The sequence below is a fragment of the Heliangelus exortis genome, chromosome 17 (assembly GCF_036169615.1).
Source record: "Heliangelus exortis chromosome 17, bHelExo1.hap1, whole genome shotgun sequence".
NCBI lineage: Eukaryota > Metazoa > Chordata > Aves > Apodiformes > Trochilidae > Heliangelus > Heliangelus exortis.
The window spans coordinates 8,703,572-8,731,494 of record NC_092438.1 but is presented as its reverse complement, the minus strand read 5'-3'; the positions used below and the strand labels follow the sequence as shown (position 1 = coordinate 8,731,494).

General features: G+C 54.2%; 1 protein-coding gene and 1 long non-coding RNA gene across 2 annotated transcripts; both read right to left on the bottom strand.

The window, feature by feature from the left end:
• Nucleotides 1-73: 73 nt before the first annotated feature.
• Nucleotides 74-11,774, bottom strand: LFNG (LFNG O-fucosylpeptide 3-beta-N-acetylglucosaminyltransferase). Its single transcript, XM_071760413.1, has 8 exons — nt 11,315-11,774; nt 4,195-4,243; nt 3,193-3,292; nt 2,915-3,068; nt 2,728-2,813; nt 2,286-2,451; nt 1,903-1,988; nt 74-1,808 (listed from the first exon to the last, which is right to left on the bottom strand). The coding sequence occupies exons 1-8, from the start codon at nt 11,708-11,710 to the stop codon at nt 1,742-1,744; spliced, it is 1,104 nt and encodes a 367-aa protein (XP_071616514.1). The 5' UTR covers nt 11,711-11,774; the 3' UTR covers nt 74-1,741.
• A 9,349-nt stretch (nt 11,775-21,123) lies between these two features.
• LOC139804015 (uncharacterized) lies at nt 21,124-26,649 on the bottom strand. The gene is made up of 2 exons (XR_011729249.1): nt 25,572-26,649; nt 21,124-21,998 (listed from the first exon to the last, which is right to left on the bottom strand). It is a non-coding gene; the product is annotated as an uncharacterized lncRNA (long non-coding RNA).
• Nucleotides 26,650-27,923: the final 1,274 nt, after the last annotated feature.

Below are 27,923 nucleotides of genomic sequence, written 5' to 3'. Positions count from 1 at the left end.
GGGGAGGAGGGGAACAAGGGGTGTGCAGCACAGCCCATCCATAAAAAGACACCAGAGCCCAGGACCAAGTGACTGTGGTCAGCAAAAAAGCTGCTTTATTGGTGAGGGCTCCCACGGGGACCCCCCCGTGGCAGCACTTGGGTTCAAGTCCCTGAGAACACACTGTCCATGCTGGTTCCCCACCCCACATCTATTGCTTTTAAACACATCCTAGTTACAAAAAGCACAAACTGACGTTCCAGATACTGGAACATATAAATTAAAGTAAGTGACAGTTACAAGACATCGCAATCTTTTTTTTTTTTTTTTTTTTTCCTTTTCTTTCTTAAACAGATTATCAGAAGTTCAGGTTGGGTTTGGTTGGGGTTTTTTTTCCGATCCACAGAAAACATATAAAAAGCATTTTAAAATCTACATATTTCTCAACTTGTGGTGTTTCGTTTTTGCTTTTTAAAAAAGGGCACAGTAAAAAAAATACTGGCACAATAACATATGTACAACGCACCCATTATGGGCCATTTTCACTCAGCTTGGGTTGGAAATGTTCAGCTCCTGGCTCAGCCCCCTTACCCCAGGGGCACAGAGCTGGTGATGACAGGCAGGGTAGCTGGGGGTGGGATGCAGGGACCCTCTCCCTTCCCAGTTAAATCCTTCCCCAGCTCCCAGCGGGCTGGGAAATGCTGCCTGCCCACGTCACGGGTGCTCCTGCCTCCCAGCAACACCCAAAGCCAGGCCAGGGCTGGAGGATGCCCCAGCCCCCCAGCAGGGTGGAGGGACACCCACACAGCCCTCAGCCAGACCCTGGAGTGCTTCTTTGGAGAAGTGCAGGGCTGCTCCTGCCTGTACCCACTGCCTGCAAGCAGGGAGCTGGCACTGAAAGGAGACTGCACAAACACAGCACCCACACTCAGGGCTCTGGAAAAGCCCTCCTCCCACCCCCTGTATTTATAGAAAAATCTTTACTTTAGGCTCACTCTACAGTGCAGAGATGGATGCTGCTGGCAACCTCTCAGCTAGGTGGGGAGAGCTCTGGGAAATGGAGCCAACACCGATGCCAGCTCCCAGCCCACCCCCACCATCTCCCTCTGGTGCAGCCATTGAGCACCCAGCAGCCCTGCAGCACCCTGGAGCAGCATTTTCCATGTCCTGGAGCTCCCCCACCACCACCCCTGCCTGCACACCAGGCTGGGAAGCAAAACTGGCCAGTGACCCCTCACCTGAATCAGGCACCGGAGCTTTTCTGCTGAGATTTTTGGGACTTGGAGAGAGGATGGGGTGGGTGAAGGGTTATGGGAGCAGGGTGAGGGAGGCACACACATCAAAAAAACAAAAAAACAAAAACCAAAAACACACCTTAACATTTAAACAGTAAAAAAAAAAAATAAAAAATAATTAAAAAAAAGAAAATAAAAAAGGAGAAGCAAGGCAGGGTCAGGCAGAGCCCCGCAGCGCCTGCAGTCGCTCCCCACGCATGGCGTGGGGTCACCCAGCACCACGGGGGTGCCCCAAGGTTAAGTGCTCAGGACCCATCCCTCCCCAGCGACCCGGAGGGAGCGGGCAGCAGGGCAGGCAGGGCAGGCAGGGGACAAGGGGCCGCACAGCAGCCTTCAGTACACACAACACTGTGCAATACCACAGCAACAACGTCCGTCTGGGACTGACACACCCGCACACAGGTCCCGCACACCCGTCGGATACCGGGGAAATTTGGGACGAGGTTGGAGGGGACACCCAAGGTCTCCTAGTAAACCACGTTGGTGGGGCACCACGGCGTGTCGGGGTACAGCAGGCAGTGCACGGAGCGAAACCTGCAGAGGAGAGGAGGGGATGCTGAGCACGGGGCAGTGGTGACCTTGAGGCTCCCTGGCCTGGGCGGGATGGGACAGGGTCCCCCCATCTCACCTGGATGGGTCCTCCTCGACGGAGAAGGCTCCCTTCATGTGGATGGAGTTGCGCTTGTTTTCAAACATGCCATAGCTCAGCGTCACCTGGAGGGGAGGAAATGTGGGGGGGTGGGTGTCAGGCAGCTGATGTGGCTGTGAGGATCAAGCAGGAGCATGGTGGGAGCTGCAAAATTCTCCCCCTTTCCCCACAGCCTCTGGCCACACTCTGCATCACCCCACATGGATGGGCTGATTGGGGTTTTCCCCCCTCCACTGACTTTTTGGAATCACGTCGATTGCTTTCTTTGCAATGTCCAAGTCTGTGTGACACCATGAAACCAGAGGATGACACCATCCAGCCCAACCCCCTCCATCCACCCCAGGGCATCAGGACAGGGGTACCTGTTTGTGGATCTCTGACTTGGGCACCTGGTGAAGGTTCTCCAGGTGTGAGTGGAAGAGGTTGCTCCGGATGAGCTTCACCCCCAGCACGGACTCGATGATGTAGCCAATGGTGCAGTCATCAGGCAAGCGGATCTTCTCCGCTGTGCTCATGAAGTGGCCCCCACTGTGGGGAGACAGAGAGGAGCTGCAGGGGAGCAAAGTCTGGGAGGATGTGGGCACCCCATGGAGTCTAGGCTTGCTCATCTCTAATTAAAAGTCAATCAGACTTGGGGGAACTGAGGTCCTTTCCAGCTTGTTCCCAAGCTCCATGCAGAAACCCCCAGCCAGGCAAAGAGAATAAGGTGGTAGGGCACAGCCCAATGTTTATCCCCAAAGATGTCACTTCTCTGTGCCCTGGGACCATCATGAGTCACCATGGAAGAGCAACACCAACACTTACCTGGCCCATGGGCTCATCTTCAGTGCCAGCCCCCGGCTGATACAAAACCCTGCTCCTCCCGTGGCAAACCAGAAATGCACCGGGTGCTGCGAGAGAGGAGAAGCAATAGCAGTCATGTCTTCTGCTCACCAGGAAGCAAACCCCAGCCCAAACTAAGCCAGCCCCAACCTCTCAACCTCTTCCTCACCATCTTGTTCTCACTGATCCTTTCTGTAGCCTGGATGGGCCGGTCCAAGCTGGGCTTCCCAATGTAGATGTCCTGCGTGTGTGGGTAGCTGGAGAGAAGCTTCACCAGCATCCGCACGTTCACGTAGTTGTCATCGTCCACGTGGCAGAACCACCTGCAGTGGCAGCAGTGTCACAGTGGGTTGGGGCAACTCCCCATGCCGAGATATGGACCCAAAAAATGCCCAGGAACCCACTGCCTATGTCCCCCCAGCACAGCAGCCCCCAGGCACTGCTTACTTTCTGCCAGACTCAATGAACTTGTCGTACTCCACAGCCATCTTGCAGGACAGGGCCTGGCGGCTGTGGGCAGCCGAGCAGTTGGTGTTGATGACATTACCTGTGAGGAGAGATGGGGGTCAAAGCCCGGTGCCAGGGTCTCCCACACCTCCCTGCTTTGGCTCAAACAGCAAAGCATCCCCACAAGTGCTCCAGGAAGCCCCACGGACCTCCCCGATGCTTGGTGGCCTCCGTGTCGTATCATTTTGGACAAAGAATGGATTTTGGGGGGAATGGCTTTTGAGTCCATGTGAAGCAAGGAAAAGGATGAACGTAGGAGATGCAGATGCACCAGGGTCAAGCCATAATCCATATGCATGATGCCACCCTGCCCATCTGGGGCCATGTCCCAGCCACCTGGGAGTGAAGGGGTGTCAGTGAGCCAGCTTGTCCTCCCCCAGGACATGATAGCCAAAATCCTGCCTTATTCCCACTGCCTTTTCCCGCAGTGGCCACCTGTTATTTGCTTGCCCAGCTCAAAGGCAATCACTTCCCGGCCTGAAAAGGAATCATTTGCATGGGGAGAATAGACTGAGCTGACCCTGGCCCCAGGGAGCGGCTGCCAGGAAAATGCTCCCATGAAACCTTGGCTGCCTTCTCTGTGCCCATCAATCCCAGATGGCCCCAGGGACAAAGGGGTGCAAAGGCACCCCCATCCTGTTAGCCTGCTCCCCAGCAGCTGCATGCAGGAGATGGGCTGGGCTGACTGGGAAGGAAACCCATCTCCAGTGGAGGCTCCTGGACAGAGGAAGCTTCGGGCAGCATCACTGAAATGAGTGGCCTTGCTCTCAGTCCAGGTCCCTGTGTTGAGGGCTGCTGAGATTAGTGCCTAACTGGTGGCAATTTGACCATTTTTTCAGAGAACCTGGGGCAGGTTCCATGCCAGCTGTGCTCCTTGGGCAGGGGATCCTCAGAGGACCTGGCAAGGTCATGCACACAAAGGGACAAGGGCCACAGACTCACGTGCTTGCTTCTTCAGCTCCTCATCCTCCCCGTCTGTGAAGATGAAGGTCTGAAATAGAAGACAAGGCACCTTTGAGGACCAAGACTATGCAGCTTGGGTGCTATCCAGCATCTCTGGGCAGCACTGGTGCTTGGTGTCCCCCAGGCCTTGGTGTTCTGCTCCCTTGCTAAAACCCAAAGCAGCACCAAAGAGCTGAGCATCCCTGCATGGCCTCCCAGGAGGGTGCAAAGGCACCCAACACCACGCCTCACCAGGGAGGCAAACCCCAGCATTCATGCTGAGCATCCCCATCCTCTTGTCTTTTCCAAGGGGCAGCAGAAAGTCGGTGGATTTGGGGCACAAGGTGGGTGCGTGGAGAGCAGCAGGTGGCTGTGAGTGTGTGCAGAGCATGGCTTGATTTGAGCTGAGACTTCAGACTTTGGCTGGCTTGTGCAGTTGGGGACACTGAAGCAGCCACCCGCCCTCTCTCCCTGCCCAGGCAGGTGTGTTTGCCCATAGCAGCAGCTGCCAACCACGTCCCCACCTGTGTCAACAGCACAGTGTCCCTGGCCACTTGCACAACACCCCCATGGCTCCTCTCCACCCCCCATCCCATTAAGGAGGGCTGAGCTGGTGGGTGCCTCTCACCACCCCTAAGGAGGGGACCGTCCCTCACCGCCCATCCCAGAGTGGTCCCCACGGTGCCAGGCAGCATCCTACCTCCTCCCTGGACACCCTCACTGCCCATCCGTGCTGCACTCCTCCATTTCCCCAGCTTATTCCTGGCATTTGCCGGCCGGGATGGGGGACTGGGAGGGGCTGCAGTTGGGCCGGGATTTGGGGAAGAGCAAGAAGCAGGAGGAGAGAGCAGGGGGTGGGAAAGGCATCGCTATCAATCAGCGGGCAGCAAACAAAGCTGGAGGAGAGAAACCACAACCAGCTGCCAAGCGCTATTAAAAACCAGACGTGCACAAAAGGGCAAAAGAAGAAAGACAAAAGGGTTAGGGAAGGGGGGAGGGAGGGGGCTAGGGGGAAAGGCAGGAGGCAGGGGAGGAGGGGGGGGATGATGGAGCCCAAACGCCAGGGGATGCTGAATTACAAGTGAGCTGGAAACTGGGTGCCACCCCACAGCCGACCGGCCCCGGGAAGGCGCTGGGGTTTTGTGGTTTGTTTGAGGAGGTGGGTACAATAGAAGGGCTGACTTTACTCAGCGGAGGAGAGTTAAGCGGGCAGCGGAGGGGCATTAGCATACAGCTGCGCTGGTTAACCCGGCCGGGCTGTGTTTGCTCAGGTCCGGAGCAGGGAGGCTGGTGGGGAGAGCCCAGATCTGCGGGAAGTCTGAATGGGAGGGGAGGAGGGCACGTTCCTGGGGACCGGGCTACAAGTGACCTTTGGGGCTCGAAAAGAAGGGAGGGGAAAAAAAAAAAAATAAAAAAGGATGCCGTAGGTGGGGGAGGTTGGAAGGCAAGTTCCCACAAGCAGAGCCTGCTGCACAGCCTGCTTTTAGGGACAGACTGAGGTCAGCCCCTCAAGAGGTCATGAAAGCCTCAAAGGGTTAGGGGACCTGCTGATGAGAAGGAACCTCAGCCCATCAGCTGCAGGACCAAGGATGCCCGTGGTCATCGTGGACCTAGGGAGACATTTCTGTTGGGGTGGGACAGGGTCAGTGCTGTGCAGGGAGGAGGACACCCATCACCCCCAGCCAACACTGGGCCCAGCCAGCACCTCACTGCTGGTTTCCATTTCCCCCAGGTGCTCAGGGAGGGCTCAGGCAGCTGCTGAGGGTATGAGCTGAAGCAAAGCAGCAGGAGACAATGCAAGAATTCCCAAGACAACCCCGTCACAAGCTCTTCCCCATCTACCCCAAGACATACAGTGCCTCTGGAACCCCCAGGCTCCAGCCCTGCCAGAGGGGGACAGGGGACAGGCAGCCTCCACACAGACAAGACAGAAAATATTTGCTTGATTAGCTCAGAAGCACCGTCCAGCAACTGCCTTCAGCTGCTCCAAAAATAACCCTGAAACTAATCCTCCAGCTCAGTCACTATAAATAGACCACAGTGACAATTGTTTATTACTCTCCTGCACTGAAAGGCTTCATCCTAATGAAGCATCTTTCCCCTGGCCTCTCCCCACACACAAGTCCATAATTTTCCTGGTGCAGGTGGACCACATGACACCTTGGAGACCAGGGCAGGGGGACACAGTCCTGTAAGTCACCTGATAGGATCTATCAGGGCTCCACAAGTTCACCATCTCCCTTTCAGCCCCATCACAACATTCAACTAAAAAAAAAAAAAAAGTTACTCTTTTTTTATATCAATTGTCTGCATTTCTTGGAGAGAAGCAACCTTCCTGAACAGACCCTTGCCCAGAGTTGCAGGAAAGAGGAGCAGAGGTGCCAGCTGAGCTGGAGGGCTGAGGGTATGGGGAGACAGGGCAGGAGAGGGACAAGAAAAGCCAGTGTCCTAGTGACAAGATAAAAAAACCCCACAGATTAGCCTTCAGCATCCCCAGTGTGGGGTGCTGAACATCAGGACAGTGCCCAGTTTAGAGTGGTGCAAGTGGGATGGGACACCACAGCCACTATCCCTGTCACCAGCAAGCCACCATCTCCAGACCCAACAGCAGCTGGGGCCAGCCCCCCACACCTCTCCCAGACAGAAACACTCAAAGCCCTTACACCCACCCTTCCCCACCTCCTTCCCACTTGGCTCCCATGCCAGCCATGGCACCGAGGGGTGCCAGGACCTCTTGGACCCCCCCATAGTAACTTTTCCTGCAGGGTGCAGGAGAGGAAGGGCCCGCTGCACCCCCCCAGCCCCTGCAGGAAACCTCATTGTTCTCAAAACTGCAGCTTCAAGAAACACAGGATGCCAAATCCCTCCTGAACAATAGCTGCCACCGCTCCGCACAGCCCCGCGCCGCCACCAACGGGACCGAGAGGCACCCGGGGTCCCTATGGCTGGAATGGGGTCAGCCCCCCCTCCAGCTGCCTGCAAGGAGCCAGGCAGCAGCCATCAGGCCCCCTGCTCCCCCTTCGCATCCCTGGGGAGGGCCCATTTGTTGTTTTTGTTTTTTTTCTTTGCCCTCCCCTACATTTCTCCTTTTGAGGTGACTCATTTCCCCCTCCAACGACCAAGCTCCTGGGTTGCTCATGGCTGGGGGTGCTGCACAGGGCATCCCCCCAGCCAGGGCCATCCTGGGGTCAGCAAGTGGCCCAGCTGCCTTCTCAGGGTAACACATGCTCCACAGACCCCGTGTCCACCATAATTCTCACCTTCCCCAGCAGCACACCCGTCAAAAAGGAGAACCTCTGCCAGGTAGACACTCCTGTGACCCCAAGTCCTACCCCCACACAATGTATCACTTCCTCATACTGGGAGAGGATGGAGCATCCCAGCACCCACCCACACAGCACGCGGGGGTTGGGTTGCACGCCATTTCACCCTAAGGACCCTGCTTGGATGCACTGCTGGGGAGTGGGGGCTAAGGCAAGGGTCTGCAGGGGGAGCTGAGGGTGCTGCTGGAGCAGGTTCCTGACCAGCTTTGTGCCCCCACAGCAGAGGTTTTTCCCTCCAGCCCACTGGGGTTAGGAGGGAAAATTCCCACCCTGCTTCAACAGGTTGGGATCAGCAGGATGGCCATGTCCTTGCAATGGCAACATCCCCACTCCTGCGTGCTGGTGGTGGCTTTCCCCAGGATGGGAAAAAGAGGATGGAGTTGGTGTCTTTGCTGACACAGGGTTCCCAGGACCCACCGAGATGGGGAAGGGGCTCACAAGGCCGCAGGGCCCTTCCTTCCTGCTGCTCCTTTTGGCAAGAGGAAGAATCCTCCACTGTAATTTTAAATGCTATAATTTTTTAATAACCTCCTTGCAAACAATGAGCTCATTGTGTGGCAAGGGTCCTCCACCCTCCCGCCTGGCGCTCCACGCGCGCCACTCGCCGGCTCTGGGGCTTTTATGGGCAAGGAGAGGGGCAGCGTTTGGAGCAGGCAATTTAGGGGTCCCCAGGCCCCCGAAACCACACAGGCTGCCCAGGGAGGGACCCTCACTCGTGAACCGAGTTGAGCAGTGCTCAGCAGGCCTTGGCACACAGCCCAAGGCTGGGGGGAGCCAACTGCACAGTGGAGCTGGTTTGGGATGAGCAACCCCCACCCCCGTGGTTCCAGCTGCTCCAGTGAGAGCCTAAGTGGGGTATGTACCTTGGCCAAGGTGCTAAAGAAATTTGGGAGAAGCATGTTCTCCGGAAGGCAAACCTATTCCTTCTGCCCTGAGAGCAGGAATTTTTCAAAGCCTGCAATTATCCTGCCGAGCTGGAGGAAGCCAGCAGATCCCACGCTGGTGGGACAGCAGCCCAGCCCGGACCCCTGGCGGGCACCGCGGCGTGTGCCGAGCAGCCCGGCTGCCTTCGGGGTGCCTTGGGGAGAGGAAAGGTTTCTTATGCAACTCTGCCACTGCAAATCGACCAACTCAGCAGGGAAACAGTGGGTTTGGATTCACTCCTGTCCAGGATTTCTGCCTAATGGCCTTTTTCCTCCCCCTTGCCTTTTTTCTTTCAAGTGCAAAATTCCCCCAGACGGCACTCCAGCATCCTAAGGACACGGAGACAGCTGGAAACTCTCCCCAAAACAAGGAAGGGAAAATTCGTAACTCTGCTCTAACAGCAGCTTGTCCAGCCTGGATTGTGCAACCCAAGGAGCAGATTTAGAAGAGAACAGGGATCTGTCCTCCTTGTGGAGAGAGAAGCAGGAAGGAGAGGGGTGCCCTTTGCAGTGTCTTGGAGGGGACAGAGGGCAGGAAACAGGGACTATTGTAGGCAAAACAAAGAGCAGTCAAGGAAAGACACAATAGCTATTCCCCCTATCAGCCAGGGTCCAGCCTGGAGTTACCTGATGGATTTAACCCCTTCTCACCAGTGCGTGCATCCCTCCTGTCCGGAGAGCTGCGTGGCTAACAGATGTAGTGAGAAATTGGGGTTTGATGGGAGAGGAGGATCAGAGGAAGAAAAATTATGGCACTGGGCACAGGGGAGGATGTCCTTGAGCATGAACTTCCCTGCCATGGTGAGGCAGCACACCCACCTGAGCACCGATAGTGAAACAACAGCAGGAGAGGGACAGGATGAGCAGAGACAGACCTGACTCAGACCAAGAGAGACGTTTGAGCAGATGCAGCAGCACCCTGATGTCACCACACCACTCTCCCAGGACAAAAACCAACAGGGCCAGGCAAGGAGGGGATGCAGGAACCACTCAGGCCCCCCCCCCCGGGGACAGGGAAGGAAGGGAGAAGAGCCTCATGGCATCAATCCTGCACTCTTCAAGCAAGAAACTCCAACTTGATGCCAAGTTTGGAGGAGCCAAGGGTAGCCCAAAACTTGCCAGAGATGGCAGCCAGGTCAGCATGGGAAGATGGGAGCCCATCACCACCAGCAGCGTGGGTTCCTTTGCTTCCATGTGTCTTCCCCCCCCTCCCTCAAGCCCTCGCTTTGCTCCACAGGACTTCGCACCGCCTCCAGCTCTCTCGGCAGCTCCTTGTCCTCAAGTGCTGTACAAGAGCCGTCACTCAGCGGCTTGGCTTGTCAGGCAGGCACCTCGGCGGGCTGCAGCCCCCCTGGCTTCATGGCCCTCATCTCTAGGCAACCTGACCTGGACACGGCCGGCTCCGGCTCCCCCGTTCCCATGGAAAGTGCCACACAAGAGGCTGCGAAGCCTTTTCTCTGCGCCAGGAGAAAAGGGGCTTTGTTAGCTTGCCCAGGGGGACAGCGTGAGAGCTGAGCTTCGGGTCTCTGGGAATCCAAACGGACAAACGAAGCACAACACAAAACAAAACAAAAAAAAACTAGAAGAAAGCCGGAGCTCACAAGAGGGAGGGAAAAAAAAAGAGCAGCCATTCCCAGGATCATCTGTAGGTGCTCAAAGAGCGTTTCCCCATCACCACCACTTGCTACCCCCTCGCAGTGACAGCAGAGCATAAAAGAGGTTTCCATTAAGTAACTGTATCAGGGAGAGATGGCAGAGCCACTGCCAGGCCCAGAAGACCTGAGGAAAAAAAAAAACACTAAGATACGGAGAGAAAAAGAAAAAAAAAAAAAATAATGCTTGGTGTAAGTTGCAGGAGCCAATATCCCACAGGGTCCAAGAGACCCGGGTGAAGGAGGCAGAGGCAGGTCAAGATCCCTCCCAGGTCCCTCCTCAGCTACTCCAGATTCCAAAGCAAACAAACAAAAAACAAAACAAAAAAACCCAAAACCAGTCTGCAAACAAGAAACACAATTCCAGGCCAGGAGGAAACACATGAAGACAGTAGGATAGAAAGGTTAGGACCAGCCATAACTTACTTGGGAAGCTGTCTAAGTACAGAAAAAGTGTCTTAATACCAGATGGCAAGTCACATTTCCTAAGGAAACAGCTTTTTTTTCCTTTTCAGTTTTGCTTTGGTACTTGAAGGATAAAGTAAGTGAGCTGGCCAGGACATGAGTAAGGTCAAGAATGGGACTAGCTGGAACTACCCTGGTGTGAGTGAGACAGAGCTGACCTGCAAGAGTCTCCAGCCACTCCAGTCCTGTCCAGTTCCTGGCAAGAAAACCAAGAGCCTCAGCATATGCCAGTGTTCACCCAGTCCAGGGCTACTAAATTGGGTGTCCTTTGGGCAACCCAACTGCAGACACCTCGTGGGACCCTGCAGCCCAGGAGAGCAACCACAGGGACCTGACCTTCATTGGGGGTTGCATCCCTACATCGTGCCTCAGTTTCCCCAGCAAAAAGCAACTCGGATCAAGCTCTGCAATAGGAGCAGGAAGGAGCCCAGAGCAGAGTTCTGAAGGGCTGCCGAGTGCCAAGATCCCAGGTCAGGCTCCCTCCATCACTCACCCATCTCAAACTCACCCTGCAACGCTGCATTTCACCCTCGGGAAAACGCGGCTGGCTCCATAACCGCCCGAACAGCTTTGAAATAACCCCCTTGCTCAGCGATATGGGGGGAGCAGAGAGAGGAGGGGGCATTTGCCGAACCACAGCATCCCCGGTACCCCGTACGGCCAAGGGCCGGGACCACCGCTGAACCCCGCGGGCTGCAGGCGGCTCCATCCCGGCGGGCGGCGGGGACCGTCCCCACCCCTGTCCCCATCCCCTTACCATGTCGCGGTTGCGGGAGATCCAGGTGTCGAGCAGCAGCTCCAGCCTCGCCTTGTGAAACTTCTTAGTGGTCTTGACGGCGATGAAGACATCGCGGGGGGAGATGTCCTCGGCCGGCGGACGCGGGGGGCTCGGGGGAGCGGCGGGCACCTCCCGCCGGGCTCGGCTCAGCCGCCCGAAGTAATCGGCGAAGCTGCGGAGCCCGGGGGGACCCTGAGCCGCCGGGGGAGCCACGGCAGCCGCCGCCCCCAGGCTCTGCAGCGCCCGCTGAGCCCCTCCGGCCTCTCCCCGGGCCAGCCCCGGCCTCCCCGGCGGCTCTACCATGAGCACCAGGAGGCAGGTGAACATGGAGCCCACAAGGGACAGGAGCAATTTCCTCCCGCAGCTCTTCAGCATCCTCCTGCTTCTCCGCTCCTCTCCGCGCCGCCGCCGGCCGCGCACCACCCGCCCCAACGCCGGCCCCCGCCGCGCCACCGCCTTTAAACCGCCCCCGCCCCGCCCGGGGGGTCGGGCCCGGAGCCGCTCCGCCTCCTCCCCGCCAGCCCCCTACACGCGTCCTCCCCGCCCCTTGGCCCCGGCCCACGGCTGGTCCCTGCCCCGCCTGGAGCTTGGAGGGATGGACCCGGTTTGGGTGGGAAGGGACCTTGGAGATCATTTGGTCTCAACGCTCCTGCATGAGCAGGGGCACCTCCCACGAGACCAGGTTGCTCAAAGCTCCGGCCCAACCTGGCCTCGAACTCTTTCAGGGTTGGGACACCCACAGCCTTTCTGGGCAACCTTGGCCAGTGGCTCACTGCTCTCACAGGAAAGAATTTCTTCCTAAGATCTAATATAAATCTCCCCTCTTTCAGTTTGAAACCATTTCCCCTCATCCTATCCCTCCCTGTCGTTGTCCAAAGTCCCTCCTCAGCTTTCCTGTACCCCCTGCAGGTGCTCTGAGGTCTCCCTAGAGTCTTCTTTTTTCAATGATGAACAACCCCAACTCTCTCAGCCTGGGTCCAGAGCAGAGCTGCTCCAGCCCTCGGACCATCTTCATGGCCTCCTCTGGACTTGCTCCAACATCTCCATGTGCTGGTGTTAGGGATTCCAAACCTGGACCCATCTCTGTACAAGAGAGGAAGGGAAGAATCACCTCCCTCAAACTGCTGGCCACACTGCTTTTGATGTAGCCCAGGACATGGTTGGCTTCTTGGGCTGAGAGCACACATTGCCAGGTCATGTTGAACTTTTCATCAATCAGTACTCCCAAGTCTTTCTCCTGAAGGTTGCTCTCAATCCATTCTCTGCCCAGTCTATATGTGTGCTCAGGATTCCCTGAGCCAACTTCTGCCTTTGCCTTTTCCTCTTTTCTGCCCCAGGGGATGGAGGGCAGGGTGCAGGATGGGGGTACACTGGGCCTGGCAGCCCTCAGCATGCTGGGACCATCACTTGCTGCTTCATCAGCAGCAACGAGCTTGTTCCCTCTTCCACTCGTCCTGAGTTGGCTTTTCCCAGAGCCCAGCACTGAGGTTTTCTCACAGCTGTGTCCAAGAGGTTGCCAGAAAGCTGACCAGCCTGACCAAACTCCAGGCAGCTTCCCATCAGTTTCATCTAGAGGAGGCCAAGCATAATTTTAAAGAGAACCAAAATCCCACAGCACTCCTCTCACTTCCACCAATCTCCAGTCTGGTGGCTAAATCTGCAGTTTGGGTACTGAGGAGTCTGGTCCCAACCCTGCTCAAGGAGACCTGGAGACAGTCCCAGATGTGTCTAAACCCATCCTGTGTGCAGCACCAGGCTTTTGAACCAGTGTTGATGGGCAGCCCCATGGTGCAGGAGAGTGTGAAAATAAATTCTATGTGGATGCCAAGCAAGACCCCCAAGTGACTGCTAACTGTGATAACAACACCTTGCTAAATGGGACACCATTTTTCCAGCCAGTCAGTGGAGAAGTGGTGGCTGCAAGGAAAATTCTGGTTGAAATCTGGTCCTGGATGTGCCACCAATCTGCTATTTTACTGACGCCAAACCCCAGGACTACTTTCCCCCCAGTCCACCCTCTCTGCAGGCAGGGAGCTCTTGGGGTTTTCTCTCCCAGTGTGTGCACTGCTCCAGGGAGGCGGATTTGGGTTTGGGCCTGGGCTGCAATGTAATGCCATAATCAGGGGCTGCTGCATTTTTGGGCAGGGACCTTGTCCAACTTGCATTTTTCCTGCTGTCACGTGCTCCATTCATCTCTGGCACTGGATAAACAATACCATAATACCAGGCAGGACGAAGCAGGGAGGCTGCTTCCCCAGGCAAGCCCCAGCATTTGCCTTCTCCTCATTTAAGGCTCTACATTCCCCTGGTCAGCCCTTGAACCATGGCCTAGGGCTAGAAATGCTCAGGGATGCTGTGGGGTTTGGGTTTGCACAGCACTGCCTGTGTCTGACAAGAGACCTGTGCTGCAAAAGAAGCCTCTCATAATAAAAGTAAAAAAACAAAACAACAAAAAAGGCAAGAATACTGTACAAACACAGGAACCGAATCCCACACTCCCCACTTCCCGCTATTGCAGCAGAACCCAGCCTTCCAGGCTCAATTTGCTTTTTTTTTTTTTTTTTTTCGGGCACTCTTTGTCTCCAACCCGATGGCACAGCAACCGCAGCTCGAGAGGCAGCTGAAAAGCCCCATCAGCAATCCCCTGAATGAAGAAAGAGACTCTTTCTACAGGAGCCAAAAGGGGAGGAAAGGCACTTTTCCCCCAACCAGCTGCTCTCCCACTCCCACAGCCCCGGCGCTGGCAGGGGACACGAGCTGTGGCCAGATGTTGGGGTCCCGGCCGGCACTGTGGGGTGAGGGACAATACGGGCTCTGTGTGCTGCCAACCCCTGAGAGATTCAGTGGGGTCTGCTGAAAACCATGTTGCTGCCAGTGCTGGCATAAGGGAACTCCCCAGCCCCCTGGCACTGCCCATCACACTCTTCCTGGGGCTGGTGCTCAGCTCAGCCAGACTGCCCAGGGTGACCACGAGCTTTGGTGGCCACACTGGCCAGGGGAAGCAACATTGTCCCTCCTGAGTGAGATTCCCTCAGGATCGTCCAGCTGCTGGCTGTATCCCTGAAGGCTTCCTCTCCAGGCACCTGGCCTCCTGGCTTTGTCCTTACCTGCCATGTGTGTGTCCCCAGAGAGGCACTGTCCCACTTGGGGAAATGATGAGGGTCACCCTGTTTACTTCTCAGGGGATGGTACCTGAGGGGTGGGGAGCAGGAGGCTGCCATGGGGGGGATGCTCTCAAGAACACCCAGTCATTGGCACTCAGTCACTCTTCTGAGTATGAAAACCCTAATCCTAGCAGTGGTGACACCAGCACTAGAAGAATTTGAGTGCTCCATAAGTGCCAGGAGCTGGGGAAAGAGACAGTCATGTCTGCTCTGCAGGAGGGATTCCAGGACTGGGATGGAAGGGGCATTTTACTTCTCCTCCACAAAAAGCATCCTGCTTTGGACATGGCCCATAACTCATCCCACTGAGATGGCTCAAGGTGAGTCCAGCTTTAGCTTCAGGGTGCTGATGTGCTCCCCACTCTGCCTGGCTCTGCAGGGATGGGTCCAAGCCCAAACCCACTGCCCGCATCCCCCAGATCTCAGGGATATGCCCTTTGCAGAGGAACCCCACCAGTTCATTCCCACTGCAAATTAACCTCTCTGAAACCCCATACTGGCTTTCCACTGGAGCTGCCTGGATTCAGCCCCTCACTGACCCAGGGCTGGGGCTGCACGTGGGGCATCTCCCTTTCAGCCATACCCCGGTATTAGGTCGGTTTAAATTGGTTTAAGCCCTCTGCATCATCCCCACTTGCAGCCTGACCCCAGCACTCTATAGGTGGTCCCTAAGAGGCTCCCAGGTTCTCAGGGCTGCTAAAAATGGTTAATAAATAAATCCCCAGTAATAAAGTGTTCAGGTCATCTGAGAGAAATGCTGCGCTCGGGCTGCAAAGCTGCATTGTCCGCCTGGAACGATTTACGCGCTTCGTCGGGCAGGGGTTAAAAGCTCTGTCAGGCGCCGATTTCGCCCCCATGGTGTTGCGGAGGGTATTGTCCTGGGTATTTAACGGGGTCCGGCCCCGACGTGCGGCTGGGCGGCCGCTGCTCCGACCGCTCTGTCCAGGCTTGCAAGGGAGATGTTGGAGGAGGAGGGTGGGGAGCTGGATCCTGCCCGCTATCCCTCTCCCACCCCGCCAACCCCCCCTCCCCCCCCCCCTCCCGCCTCTCCCCCCTCCTCTGTTTTTTTTCTTTCTGGGATTTTCTGAGAGCACAAAAGAGACTTTGCATCAATTACGAGGAGGAAAATGGCAGCGCCCCGCGGCAGACTTCTGTCCTCCCAGCCCGGGTTTGGTTAACTTCCCATTGTCTGTTGGGCTCCACTATTCAGGTCCAGTGTAAGGGCTTGGTTTTTTTCAACTGTTGGGTTTCTTTAACCACCCTGGGAAGCTTAAACCATCCTTTCCCTTATGGCAGAGGGGCCAGCAGTGCCATCAGAGTGGCTGTGGAGAACAGAGCATGTCGGTGCCTCTCCACCCAGCACCCAAATATCATGATGCATCCCTTGATGCTGAACTGTCCCCACCCTCATCATCCTCCGACGTGCTCCACCTCCTCAGACCCCTCATCACTTTTCACCTCCACCTTAGTGGACTGCAGGTCTCCTCGTTGGGACAGGAGTGTGGGGATGGGGGGACGGACACACCATGCAATCCGTGCAGGGCACTTGGAGATCCCACGGGGCCGAGGGGCTATACAAATGCAAAACGTTATTATTTTCCCGGGGCTGAAGCAGAGGCCTGAGAAAGGTTGAGGGAGAGAGGCAGGGAGTGGAGAACAGCGGGGGATTTAGCTCCTGAAAAGGAGCCGGGGGGAAAAAAAGCGGGCGAAGAGCTTCATTGTGAGCTGGGCAGAGGGGGTCACGAGCAAGTTAAACTGGTTAATGTATTGGAGCAGCTTCCTCCGAGCTGCTGGGAGCAAGCAAAGCCCTGCAACAAAAGGCCCAGGGAGCATTCTTGCGGGGAAAGTGGGCTCTCTTTAAAAGGATTTGATTTCTTTTCTGTCAGTTGAATGGAATTTGGTGGTGACTCCTCCAGGTCTAAGAATCTGGGGCTTTGGCGGTGGTGGTGGTGGCGGGAGGGGATGGTCCCCGTCTCCCCCCCGCCTTCCCTGCTCCTGCATTCCTCTCCATCTCCAAGCCCCCTGCCCCCAGATTACAGGCCCCGGTGTTGAGGGGGGGAGAGGGGCTTGGGGAACACAAGCGGCCCCGTAGAGACGCACTGATCCTGAAAGAAAGAGAGGGGCATGGGGCCATCCCCGCCCGGCCTGGTTTCTCATGCTCCCTATTCAGCCCAGGGGAGGGGAGGTAGAAGTGGAGAGAGGGGGGTTAGTGGTGGAGTGGATGCTGCTGATTTAATGCCTCCCTTGGGGCTTCGCATGGAGGTGCATCACAAGAGGGTTTCAGCAGTGAAAGGTGTGCAAGGAGAGCTTTCTGTTCTTTCCTTTTGGAAAAAAACACGAAAAAAAGAATTAAAGCTAAAACCATGGAACAAAAGCAGAAGGGAAAATGAACTAGTGAAACCAGCTGGACCTGACCACTCTTTCCTGTGCATCTCTGTCCTCCCAAAAGCAGTTCCTGGGGCAGACCTGGTTGTACAGACCTGGCTCTCCCTCCTCAAAATCCCTGGGCTGGTGGACTGGAGTCTCCCCTCTTCACAAGGCCAAGGAGGGGTGACCTGCTGCTGGCCAGGGATGCTGGGCTAGATGCAGGCTGGCTCCCATCTCGTTTGATATTGGCCCTGCCAGCAAACCAGGGGACAGCTTTTGAGCTGTCCTGGGCTGGTGGCTTGCTGTAGCACACTGCTCAGCTTGTACTGGCAGCCTGGGTTTGGGATGGTAAAAGACAATGATTAATTAATTAGAGCTTAAGTGACCGGTGGCTCTGCACTACCTGAGCTAATGCAGAGCCAGAGCTTTCAGAAGTGATCAGCTAGGCAGAGGGACAGAGGTTAGTGAGCAGCAGGGTCCCATGAACTGTGTTCAGCTCATTGTGCCTCAGTTTCCAAGAGGTTACATGCCTCCAGCACGGTCCCTGTCCCCTGGGCAGCTGCCTGTTTAGGAGATTTCCCTATGGCTGTCTACAGAGCCCCTACGTGTCTGTCTGTACAGACAGGGCCAGAGAACAGCAAGCTGAGATCACAATTTGCTGCAATGATGTCCTGCCTGCTCCAGGCTCTTTCCAGCCAGAGGTGGGGTCAGAGGAGCTTGCAGCTCCTGGCCTTTAATTTCTGGCCCCTCATTCTTTCTGGCCCCCAATTTTTTCACATTCCTGACCTGAGCAGTCCCCCTCCCCACTGCCTTTCTGAAGATGAGCCAGAAGATGACATCAGGGAAGCAAGCTTACCCCTAGAAGGAGGCAGGAGTCACTGGGCTGGACTGGACTGGACTGGACTGGACCAAGGCCCAGTGAACCCAGTGTCCCATCTCCAGCAACAGCAGAACTGGAATATAAGGATGAGGGAGAGCTGTTCCTGGACCCCACCCCAGCCAGGCCCTGCCCTGTGTTTTCAGCTGCCACTGACTGTCCTGTGCAAAGGAAGCAGGACTCTCTGAGGACAGCTCTGACACTGAATCGGGGAGCTGAGATGAGCCCAGGTGGCTCCTTGCCCCCGGGGATCTCCTCCAGCTCAGCACCTGCCTTAGGACTCCCTAAAGAACCTGTTTGCTCCAGCAGTTTGTCCCCCCCACTGCATCGGGACACCAGATGCTCCTCCCCTGCCCACAGCTACCTACAGCTCCAGGTCTCCAAAACATCCTGGAGAGGAGGAGCCAGGGAGAGGATTCGGGATGCATTTTATGGGATGCCTTTTAACTCCCTGCCCAGACCTGAGCATCTCAGCGCCTGCAGCTCGCTCCGAGGCAGCGTTAGCTCTGGCAGCCTCCTGCCCACACCCTCCGCATCCAACCCAGATCAGATACCGGTGTCACCCGGGCTGAGATAGCTCCTGCCAAGGCTATTTCCAAACCCTGACTGCCTCCAGGAAACTTGGTTTCTCTCTGGGCCCCCAAAGCTTCTTGGCATCTTCCTTGTCTCTGGTGAAGTTGCCGAGCTGTTTTTCCAAGGTAGCTCAGTGAGACAACATCATACACCCACCACTTCCCCCAGCTTGCCTTGGTGGTCTCCAAAAGCCCCTTCCCCATCACCCCCCTGGGAAATCGCTTGCTCCCTTCCCATTCTCCCTCCCCCCCCCCTTCCCGCCCCCGTAAAAGGGGATTAAAAGCACCAGTTCATTTTTCATGTGAAGTTAGTTTAAATGGGAATTCTGCAGCTCTGGCTTTGCCTGGTTTCCGGGAGCTGAAGAGGAGAGAGGGGTGGTTGGTATTAACACTGTGCGAGGCAGGGAGGAGGAGGGAGGTGGGAGTTGAAAGGGGGAAAAGGAGGGAGGCGGGGGGGGGGGGGATGTGCTGGGGTGAAGACGGGATTAAAACATCCCATTAGAATTTCTGTTTTTGGAAAGCTCACAAAAATGTTGACATGTAGCATGACTAACATAGTGCAAATGTCAGCCCCAGCTCTGCGAACTGGGGCCCTCGCTCTCCTCCCAACACGCTGGCCCCCTTTTAAGGCAAAAATATACAATGAGCCTCACAATGGCCGAATTCCAGAGAGCAGCGCTAATTGTTCCTCGCTCACGTCGGTCTAATTGCTTCGCTGAAACCATTCGTGCTTGGCCTGGATCCCACGTGTTTTTACCATTTAATTAGGGAAGAAATCTGGGGCCAGGAACTGGGATGAGATAAAGACAAGCAGAGATGGAGGGCAGCTCGGGTGCCCTAACCTGGAGAGGAGCTGCGCTACGTGTGCTCGGGCTGGGAACAGCCCCTGCACCGTGCCAGCCTCCAGCAGGATTGAAGCTGTGCAGGCACCCGGGAGAGATGCAGGGGACTGGGATAGCTCATGAGCTTGGTGAGATCAAAAGTGAGATGGAGAAATGCCACCAGCAGCAAATATTTACAGGACACACAACCACGCAGCTGCTGGGTGACTGCACCAAGGCTCACACAGACAAGATTATGCATAGCTCTTCAGCCGAGCTGTAATTAAGTCTGTCCATTTGCAAAGCTCAAAGCTTGATCAGAACCCAGAGAGGAGAACAATAGATAGGCAGGAAATGCCTTGTTCTGGCTGCTTATTGTCTTCCACCTTCTGGGGGAACTGGGAGTTTAACTCTAGTCTTCCTCTTTCAGGTAGTCAGGGCTTCATCCTTGGAGGATGCGCCTGGACCACAGCATCGTCTGCGCTGGGCTTCATTGTGCTGAGGAATGTGCTTCTGGTTTTCCCCTTGAATAGCTCTGCAGAGACTGCAGCGACCCAGAAACACTGCAGGGCCCCAGCACACCCGCATTTGGGGGTGAAGGGTTTGCTTAGGGGTGCCACTGTCTCTTCCAAGGCTCAGCACAGCATCTCTGCCACTTCTCACTCCACCGCTGTGCTGCAGGGGATGTCGCTGCCCAGGCTGTAATCAGGGGTGGGTGCCCAGGGTTTAAATTTAGCATTTCCTTCCCTTTCTCTTCATCCATCTTACAGAGCACTGCTTCCTTTACACCATCCTCTGGAAAGCCTTCATCCAGGCTGCTTATGAAATCTCAAAAGCAGAGAAAAACACTTCACATCTATGAACAGACACTGAAGTGCAGCATCTTCTAGGGCTGACCCTGATCTGCAAGTCCTGGAGGTATTTTATCTCCAAGTGAATGCAAAGAGCCAGGGATTCCTCTGTTGCCCATCTACACATCTGTCTCTGGTGAGAGCAACCACCAGCCTTGTTGGTGTAAGAGGGTCTCAGAGAAGCCTCTTCCATGAGGAGATACAGAAACAGTTTAAAACAGGGGGAATCCAGGCCTGAAACATTCCTCAGAAAATCTGCAGTTCTCTGTCTTAATGTAAAAAGGGTGATCTTCTCTTTGTGTTTCCATGAAAGCCCCTAAGAGCACACCCACAGCCTGAGGACAAGGATGTTAACAAACGCTGGAATTTACAACAGTGATTTATTCAGAAGAAAGGCTCCAGGTGAAAAGTGCTGATACTTAAAAAGAAAAGAGAAAGAATCCTTCATAGATGCAAATGCAATACTTGTAAGTAAATATTTGCTCTTGCAATACTGGCACATGCAAAAACGTTTTTCCAACATGAATAATTTCAGCCCATCTGCTCCAGAATTGTGAATTCAAATCCTCTTCTTAAACGTCATTAAAAATGTGCTTTTTAAAAGCCTTTGGGGAGCTAAGAGTCTTTATGACAAGTCCTTCTAGCCATTGAAATCCACCAGAACCATGGGATGGCCTCGTGGTAACTAAGAACAGATGATCCCTTTGGGAAGAGAATATTTAAACCCCCAAAACACAGGCAAGTCAGAACAAATCCCTGCAGCAATAAGAGAACTGAGATAATTTCTTCCTAGATCAGTCAGTCACACACAGACCCTCAGACATATTTAGTCTGGGACAGAGCCCACCTCATGAATGTTTCCTATGCTGGAACCTCCCACCAAGATGCCCAGCACTGGTCATTCATTTGGGGTTATGAGCAGACCCACTGAAGTTACTGCCACATCTGTATGAACAGGGTGCCCGAGATGCTCAGGTGACATTTGGACCTGCAGGCCAGGCACAGTCCCTGTGTATTACAAGCCAATGTCTCTGCCCCTGTCCCTTCTGCCTGTCCCACACACAGAGCCCAGGGGGGGAAATCTCCAACCAAAGGATGTGGAAAGATGCTCCCGACACCCTGAGAGGCCAAGAGCCTTTCTTCAGACCTAGGATTTATTTACACAAAAGAGGAAACAGAGTCAAAATACTGGGAATTAATTTTCCTGTCTGGGAGAAGAGAAAATAACAGCCTAGCCACTGCACTGGGTGCTCTGGGAGCTGCTGTCCCAGTTTGTGAGGTACCTTGGGATTTGTGGACAGTCTGAGTCTCCTGTTGTCCTTCTGTAGAGAGTTGAGCCAAAAAGCTGGGAAACCAAGATGTAGTAGAGAACTGAGCAGTATTTCTCCAGACCACCAGGGAATAATGTAGGTCAGTGATCATCATCAAAACCTGGGAGCAAAAAAATTAGGAAACTCCTTATTCCTGTTCCCCACGGCTCCAAAAGGTTTGCGTCAGGAAGGGTGGAGGCAACACATTCTGTACTCTTGGAAGGGACTACAAGTCCTCAACAAAATTATTGCTCCCCTTGTGCTGCAGAACTATCTCTATCCTTTGCCATATGAGGGTCCTGTTTGTCCTCCGTTCCCTGACCTTTAAGAAACACATATAAGGATGACAAGGGCATTTCTTTTGGGCTTATTTCAAGTGTTGCCCAATAAGAGAATTAACTGCAATCTCCATTTAGGAATATCATCTCACTCTGGTGGAGAAAGGAGGTTATTTGAGAATAGTTATCCTGGTCTTCACACTCAGAATGACATGACTTTTACTCTGGAATAAGTTGGTTGCTGGCTGCTCATCTGGTTCAGGGACAGGGAGCATGCCAAAGCCACCGAGAGGATGCAGCCACCACCTGCCCCATGGGAAGTGGGACTGTGGCCATCCAGTGTGGTTTGCACACACTGCTGGACAGGCACCCGGTAGCAACAGTGTCCTCCACTACTGAGCTGGGCTGGAGTCAAGCTGGCAGCTGAGAGGGAAAAGGAAACCATATTATATTGTTATCTCTCACCTTGCTTCCCTTTCGTAACAACCCCATCCCTTTGCAAAACAGAAAAACACAGTGGTGCCTTGCAGGGGCAGCCAGAGCCCATGCACTGAGCCTGTGCCAGCCAGGGCTGGAGCTTCCCCCACCAAGGGCAGTGCACAGACAAGTGTCATTTCCCTTAAGCCCAAACTGGGTCAAATGCAAAAGGGAAAAGCTCAGGAAACAGCAAGGTTTTGTTTCCCAGCTCCATCCCAGCCTCTGCAGGGTAGGATGTTGTTGCAGGTGGGTTTTCCCTAGAAGGCAGAACCCTGCACCACCTCCAGGCCTGAGACCCTGCAGTGCCACTTCATCCCTTTTACTGGGGCCATCGATTTTAAATGCACAAACTAGCCAAGGACATGCATCAGAAATGTGTGGGGCAAGGGATGCTAAGCTCTCAAGATGGTTGCCATCACACTTTCCCCCTGCTCTGGGTGACTGTCCTGTCTCTTTTGGTTTAAGTTCCTTATGTCTCCATCCCAGGCTCTACCAGAGTGCTGACCTACCCACCCGGAGCTACTCAGAAGAATCCGAGGCTGTTCCTCTCAATTTTTTTTTTTTTTCCACATCGAGAAAATTCGTGAGCTGGTTTCACATTTGTTTTTCTTTCAAACTCGAGGCTTTGCAGATATTAAAATATAATCCAGGAAGAATTTGCTTTGTGAGGGAAGAGTGTGGGATCATGGAGGGGAGAAGGGTCAGTTGGGGAGCACAGGGACGTGGGGGTGGCAAAGGGGTTTCCATTTCCCTTCTGCATCCTATTAGAATAAAAGTTTTCACCCCACTGCAAAAAATAGTGGCCAGTATGAGACAGGTTAGAGGTTTTCAGAGACTCCAGACTCCCTAGAGCTCGAAATTTCTGTTTGCAGCAAGAATTTCAGGCATTGCCCATAGGGAGGGCAGAAGAAATATTATTTTCAGGTGGTAAGAGCTGGAGAAGGTGGCTGAGACCATGGAGAAATGAGGAGAATGGAGTAGAAGAAAACATCTCTCCTGGTATTGAGTTGTTGCTCTGCATTAAAAAAAAAAAAAAAAAAAAAAAGCAAACAAATATCATTTGTGTTGTAGGTAAACAGAGGAACTGAGCAGGCAGGACAGGAAGGCAGAGCCCTCTCAGAGCCCCACGCCACGCAGGGAGATAAACGAGAATCCTAGAAATGCAGAGAGAGGCTTAAGGTGATTGCTCAACGTGCAAGGAAATGCGGGGCAAAAGCCAGATATCAGGGAGAGGAAGCTGGAAAAGGACAGGCTGATACCAGCAATGAGGTCAGCACTGCAAAAATAGTGCAGGAAAGCTTCCTGCAGGCAGGGAGCCGGCACAGCACACGTGCTCCAGCTGCTCCTCCTGCCCTGGATGCACAGGTGGCAAGGGCTTAATTGGGCAAGATTGGGTTAAAATCACTCAGTGCCAGTGAGCTCAGGCCATCTGAGGCTCCTAAAATCCAAACCCCACTTCATGGCACCTGCAGCTGAGCTTTAATTCCAAGGAGTACATCCAGGCTGACACAGCTCCCTTGACAAAGTCCCGTTGGGTTGCCCTAGCTGAGGCTGTCACCCAAAACCCATGAGGAATGTGTGGCTGCATCCACTCAAAGCAGGCATTTTTCTTGAATGAGTATCAAAATTGGCCCCAGCTTGTTGTCAGAGTAAGCAGAAGACAGACAGACTGCCCTCCTGGCTTGGGTTTGGTCTCCAGCCCCATGGCGTGGTGAGCTCAGCTCTTCTGGACAGCTCAGCACAGTGCTGGGAGAGCAGCCAGCTGACCTGCAGCCCCCCAGCACTGGCAGAATGGTTTGTTTGGGTTCCTGATATGCCAAGGGTCTGGAGGTTTATTTTGAGTTCATCTCAGCTTCGTAGTTTTGATGGATTCTGCCTTTCTGCTCTGGTCACAAGCAGTTGGATGCTGATATGAATCTTGCTCTAAGACAAACGACATCCATAAATCTATGGATGAAGCCAAGAGAATCCTGTCTTTCATTGCTCCATGCTGTCCCTTCAGACCTTTGAACCCGTGGTGCCCTCACAAGCATGGAAACCTTAATCGATGTCCTATCAAAAGGAGCAGAATAAATCTCATTATCTTGTGAGACACGGTCATACTCCCTGTGTGGCCGTCTGGCAACAGATGGAGCTGCTCCTTGGGTTGTCTTCTCTTTGCAGGAAGTCTTCCATCAACTCTTGCAACTCATGAACATTTTTACATCTCCAAAATGCAGATTCAGCAGTTGGCCCTGCTGTGGCTTGCTCGGAGGGGCACTGCTCAAAGCAGAGGATGTCCCATTATGGTCCATCCTACCAATCCATCCTGCTCCAAGAAGCCATCTCCTGCCTTGCCCCCAGGATCTCACTTGGAGATCTCCCAGTAGGATCCTATGTGGTTTTGAGTATCTTCTCCAGTTTCTTTGAAGTACTGCTGGGTTTTTTTTCAGTTACCTCTAGAATGAGGCATCTCCTTCAGGAGGTCACCATGCCTTACAGTTCTTTGTGCTCAGATGGGTTTGTTTGACCTGGTTAATGGCAAGGGAGAGGGACACCAACACATGGATTTGGACAATATTCCTTCCCACCCTCAGGCAGGGAAAAGGCTGGGGATGTGTTGGAGGCTGTTTGAAGAGGACACACAGCTGATAGTGTCTGCATTTGTGGCAGTGTTTATTTGTATTTCCAGCAAGCCTTTGATAAAGTCTGGCTCCTGCCTGCACTTCCTAAGCTCCAGGGACCATGGGAATGCCGGGAGGACAATCTCCTCATCTGGGAGAGGACACGGGAGAGTCAGCAACCAGCCCACTGGCCCAGCAGCACATTCAGCTGGACACACATCCTCTTTAAGGGACAAAGGGACTGGTTGAGAGAGGAATAACCCATGTGTGGCCTACAGGAAGGAGGGGGCTGAAGAAGACTTGACTTCACCAGCAGTGGGAGGAAAGATAAGGATGGAAATTTAGATTGTTTCCAGCTCATGTCTGGGCAGTCCATGGGGAAGAAGCTATTGGATCCATGTGTGGTGTGAAGGAGCTGGAAGCTGAGGGACTTGGGGAGAGCCTGCAGGAAGCCCTGTGAAGCCTCTTTGTCTCCAGGAGGATGATGTCTTTTGTCATTGTGGCAGTGGCACATGGAGGATCTAATTGTGGCAAATTGAAGCCAACCTCACAACCACCCACTGCCCTCCAACCTCTGCCACAGTTGCCCTTCTCATAGCCCAGAAGGATTCTATGGGGAGCATCAAAGCACCTCACCCCATACAAAATACCACAGGGGACAGCTGGAGAGACATGGGGAAATGACAAGGTGGTTCCCCTTCTCCTCAGGCACCCACCAGGGCTCACAGGGCCACCAGCCCTGAAGAACCACTGGGCAGAAGCATCTGCATCAGAGAACAGGGACTCTTTTCTGCCTGTCACCCTATAGCCATGACCCAATTTCACCACAGTATTTCTCAACCTTGGGTTTTTTCTTTTTTGTCTCCTCTCTCGCCATTCCCCTCCCTCCCCTTTGGCACCGCCATTTGATACTTACTTTCAGGCTGGGAGGGACAGAAGAGGCTTTTCCTTGTGTTGCCCCCACATTGTTCCTTGCTGGCATTTGGGAACAAGTGTGACATTCAGGAGAGCTGGAGAGGACAAAGCCTGCCGGGAGGTAATCATAGCGCGGGCGGGCGGATCGGGTGTCCGTGGACCCAGTGCATCCGAGAGCTTTTGACTGCGTCTTTTTTTAGGAAGAGCTTTCTCAGCCTCAGTATCTCAGATTAGGTTTTGTCCCCAGAGGAGGCTGTTGTGGCTCCATTGTAGCACACTGGTGGGAACCCGGGGCACAGCTCGGCACCGGGGAGGTGGGACAATGCCCAAAGGCACCGGAGCTCCTGACCTACTCCATGGGCGGCTCTTCCCGAGGTCCAGAGGGACCCATCCCTTAATGAGGTGCTTGTGTTGACATCTGCTTCCTGAAGCTTTCTCTTCTGTACTCCCAAAACAAGAGGTATGGATGGGAGCACTGTGCCCCTTGGCAAGCATCCCTGAGCCTGGGGATGGAGACGGTGAGATCCAGGCATCGGCATGGACAGCTAGGGAATGGATGCTGATGGGTACTCCAGAGACAAACCTGGGTTTGTGCCTTGGATCTGCAAGGAGGAGGCAACACATGGAAACCATCCCTTGCCATCCCTGGATCTGCCAGGGCACAGAGGGAGCAGCAACAACCTCAAAAACTCAGTGATGAGTAAGGAAATGCAGAGGCAAGCACAGTGCTGAGTCCCTTTCCTCCCACTCACCCTTTGGTATGGCCAGACAGAGCTGGTTCTGGGCACAGAGCACTCACAGCCTCTCACAAAAAGTGTTTGCCTATCTCCAGCCATCTTTTGCACTTTGGGATTTACAGGACTGGGATCCTAAGCATTTCCCAGAGACACAGAAAGGGATATCAGTCCTCAGTGTCTGCTGCACCACAAACAGATGCTGCTGGGTGTCCCATCTGAGGATGTCCAGCCCCATCCAGCACTGACAGAGCTTGCATGATGCCTTATCCTGACCATTCTGGAATGGAATGGCATCTAGAGCACTGACAAGTCCAAGGAGACTGTGGTGTCCTTCTTTTCAAAGTAATCAGCACCCACCCCTCCCCAATCCCATTAAAACACCTGATTTAGTACAGATACCACTGCCTTTAGTCCATGTGAAGCCACTTTGGCTCCTCTCTCCTGAGGAGCTGCATAACCCTGGTGAAGCCCCACTGATATAAACCAGCCATTGACTGGTCTCTTATCTCCAGCCTTCTCGTGCTGACTGATTGATTCCTCCCTCTTCTCTCAGCTGAGCCTCTGCTCTGGATTCATCCAGACTTTTCATCACTTTTAAAATCCTAGCCCAATAAAACATCAAAGCACTTGAACATGAATGAGACTGTTTACTTGCTTAAACCTAAACAGGGGCTGTAGCTGGATCAAGACCTTTCTCCTCCTGCCCAATGCTTCCTTCTTTAGTGTCCTGGCCACTCTCCTCAGCATCATCTGTGGTTTCTCTCCACCATGGTGCAATGTCACAGAGCATTTGCAGTTTCCCATTTGTGACAATGCTGCTTTTGCCTAAGGTGACAAATGACCTTCTCCCTTCGTGATAAACCCATTTACTCATCCCAGGCTGCATCTGCTGGTTACTCACAGGCTTTCAGTTCTGCTCAGCATCTGCACTCCAGCTGCTGGCCATTGACTTTCCCCTGTTGTCTTTAGCACCCAGCCACTCGCTTCCTATCACTCTGCAGCTTGTTGCATTTCCTTTTATGATTCTCAGTTCTCACAACCAAGCTGGATCTTGGCTCTGTCTTCTGGGAAGAGCAATCTTCTGCCAGGGCATGAGGCAGCCCTTGGTGGCTCAGCATAACTGAGTTTGATGGGAAACCAGGAGCATTTCTGGGGTGCTGGGACAGGCAGGTGGGAGATGCTGTTAAGGTGGCTGCCATCCAGGAGGGTTGGCTGGGGGGGGAGGTGACCTGCTGCCGTGTCCCTGGATGGGGTGGGATGTTCTTGGCTGGGGAAAAATGTCCGTGCAGCAGCTGGGGAGCGTGGAGGGGAGGTTGGGGTAAGGTTGGTGTCTCTCCCCGAGCATGTGCGAACGTGCAGCCCCTTGGATGTGGCCCCGGCCGAGGTGTTTGGGAGCAGGTCCAGGCTTATGCGAGTCAGGCTGCCTGCCAAGCACATGCATCCTCCATGCAAGGAAAAGATGTCTTAGCAGGGATACAAAGCACACGATGGGCAGGTCCCTGGATGAAGCTACTTCCCTCCAGCACATCTGGAAAATTGCTCCCGCCCTCCAGTAAACAGGCTTCCAGAGGAAGAGCTGTGTGAGTGTTGTCCTCCCTTTGGGACATGGTGGAGCC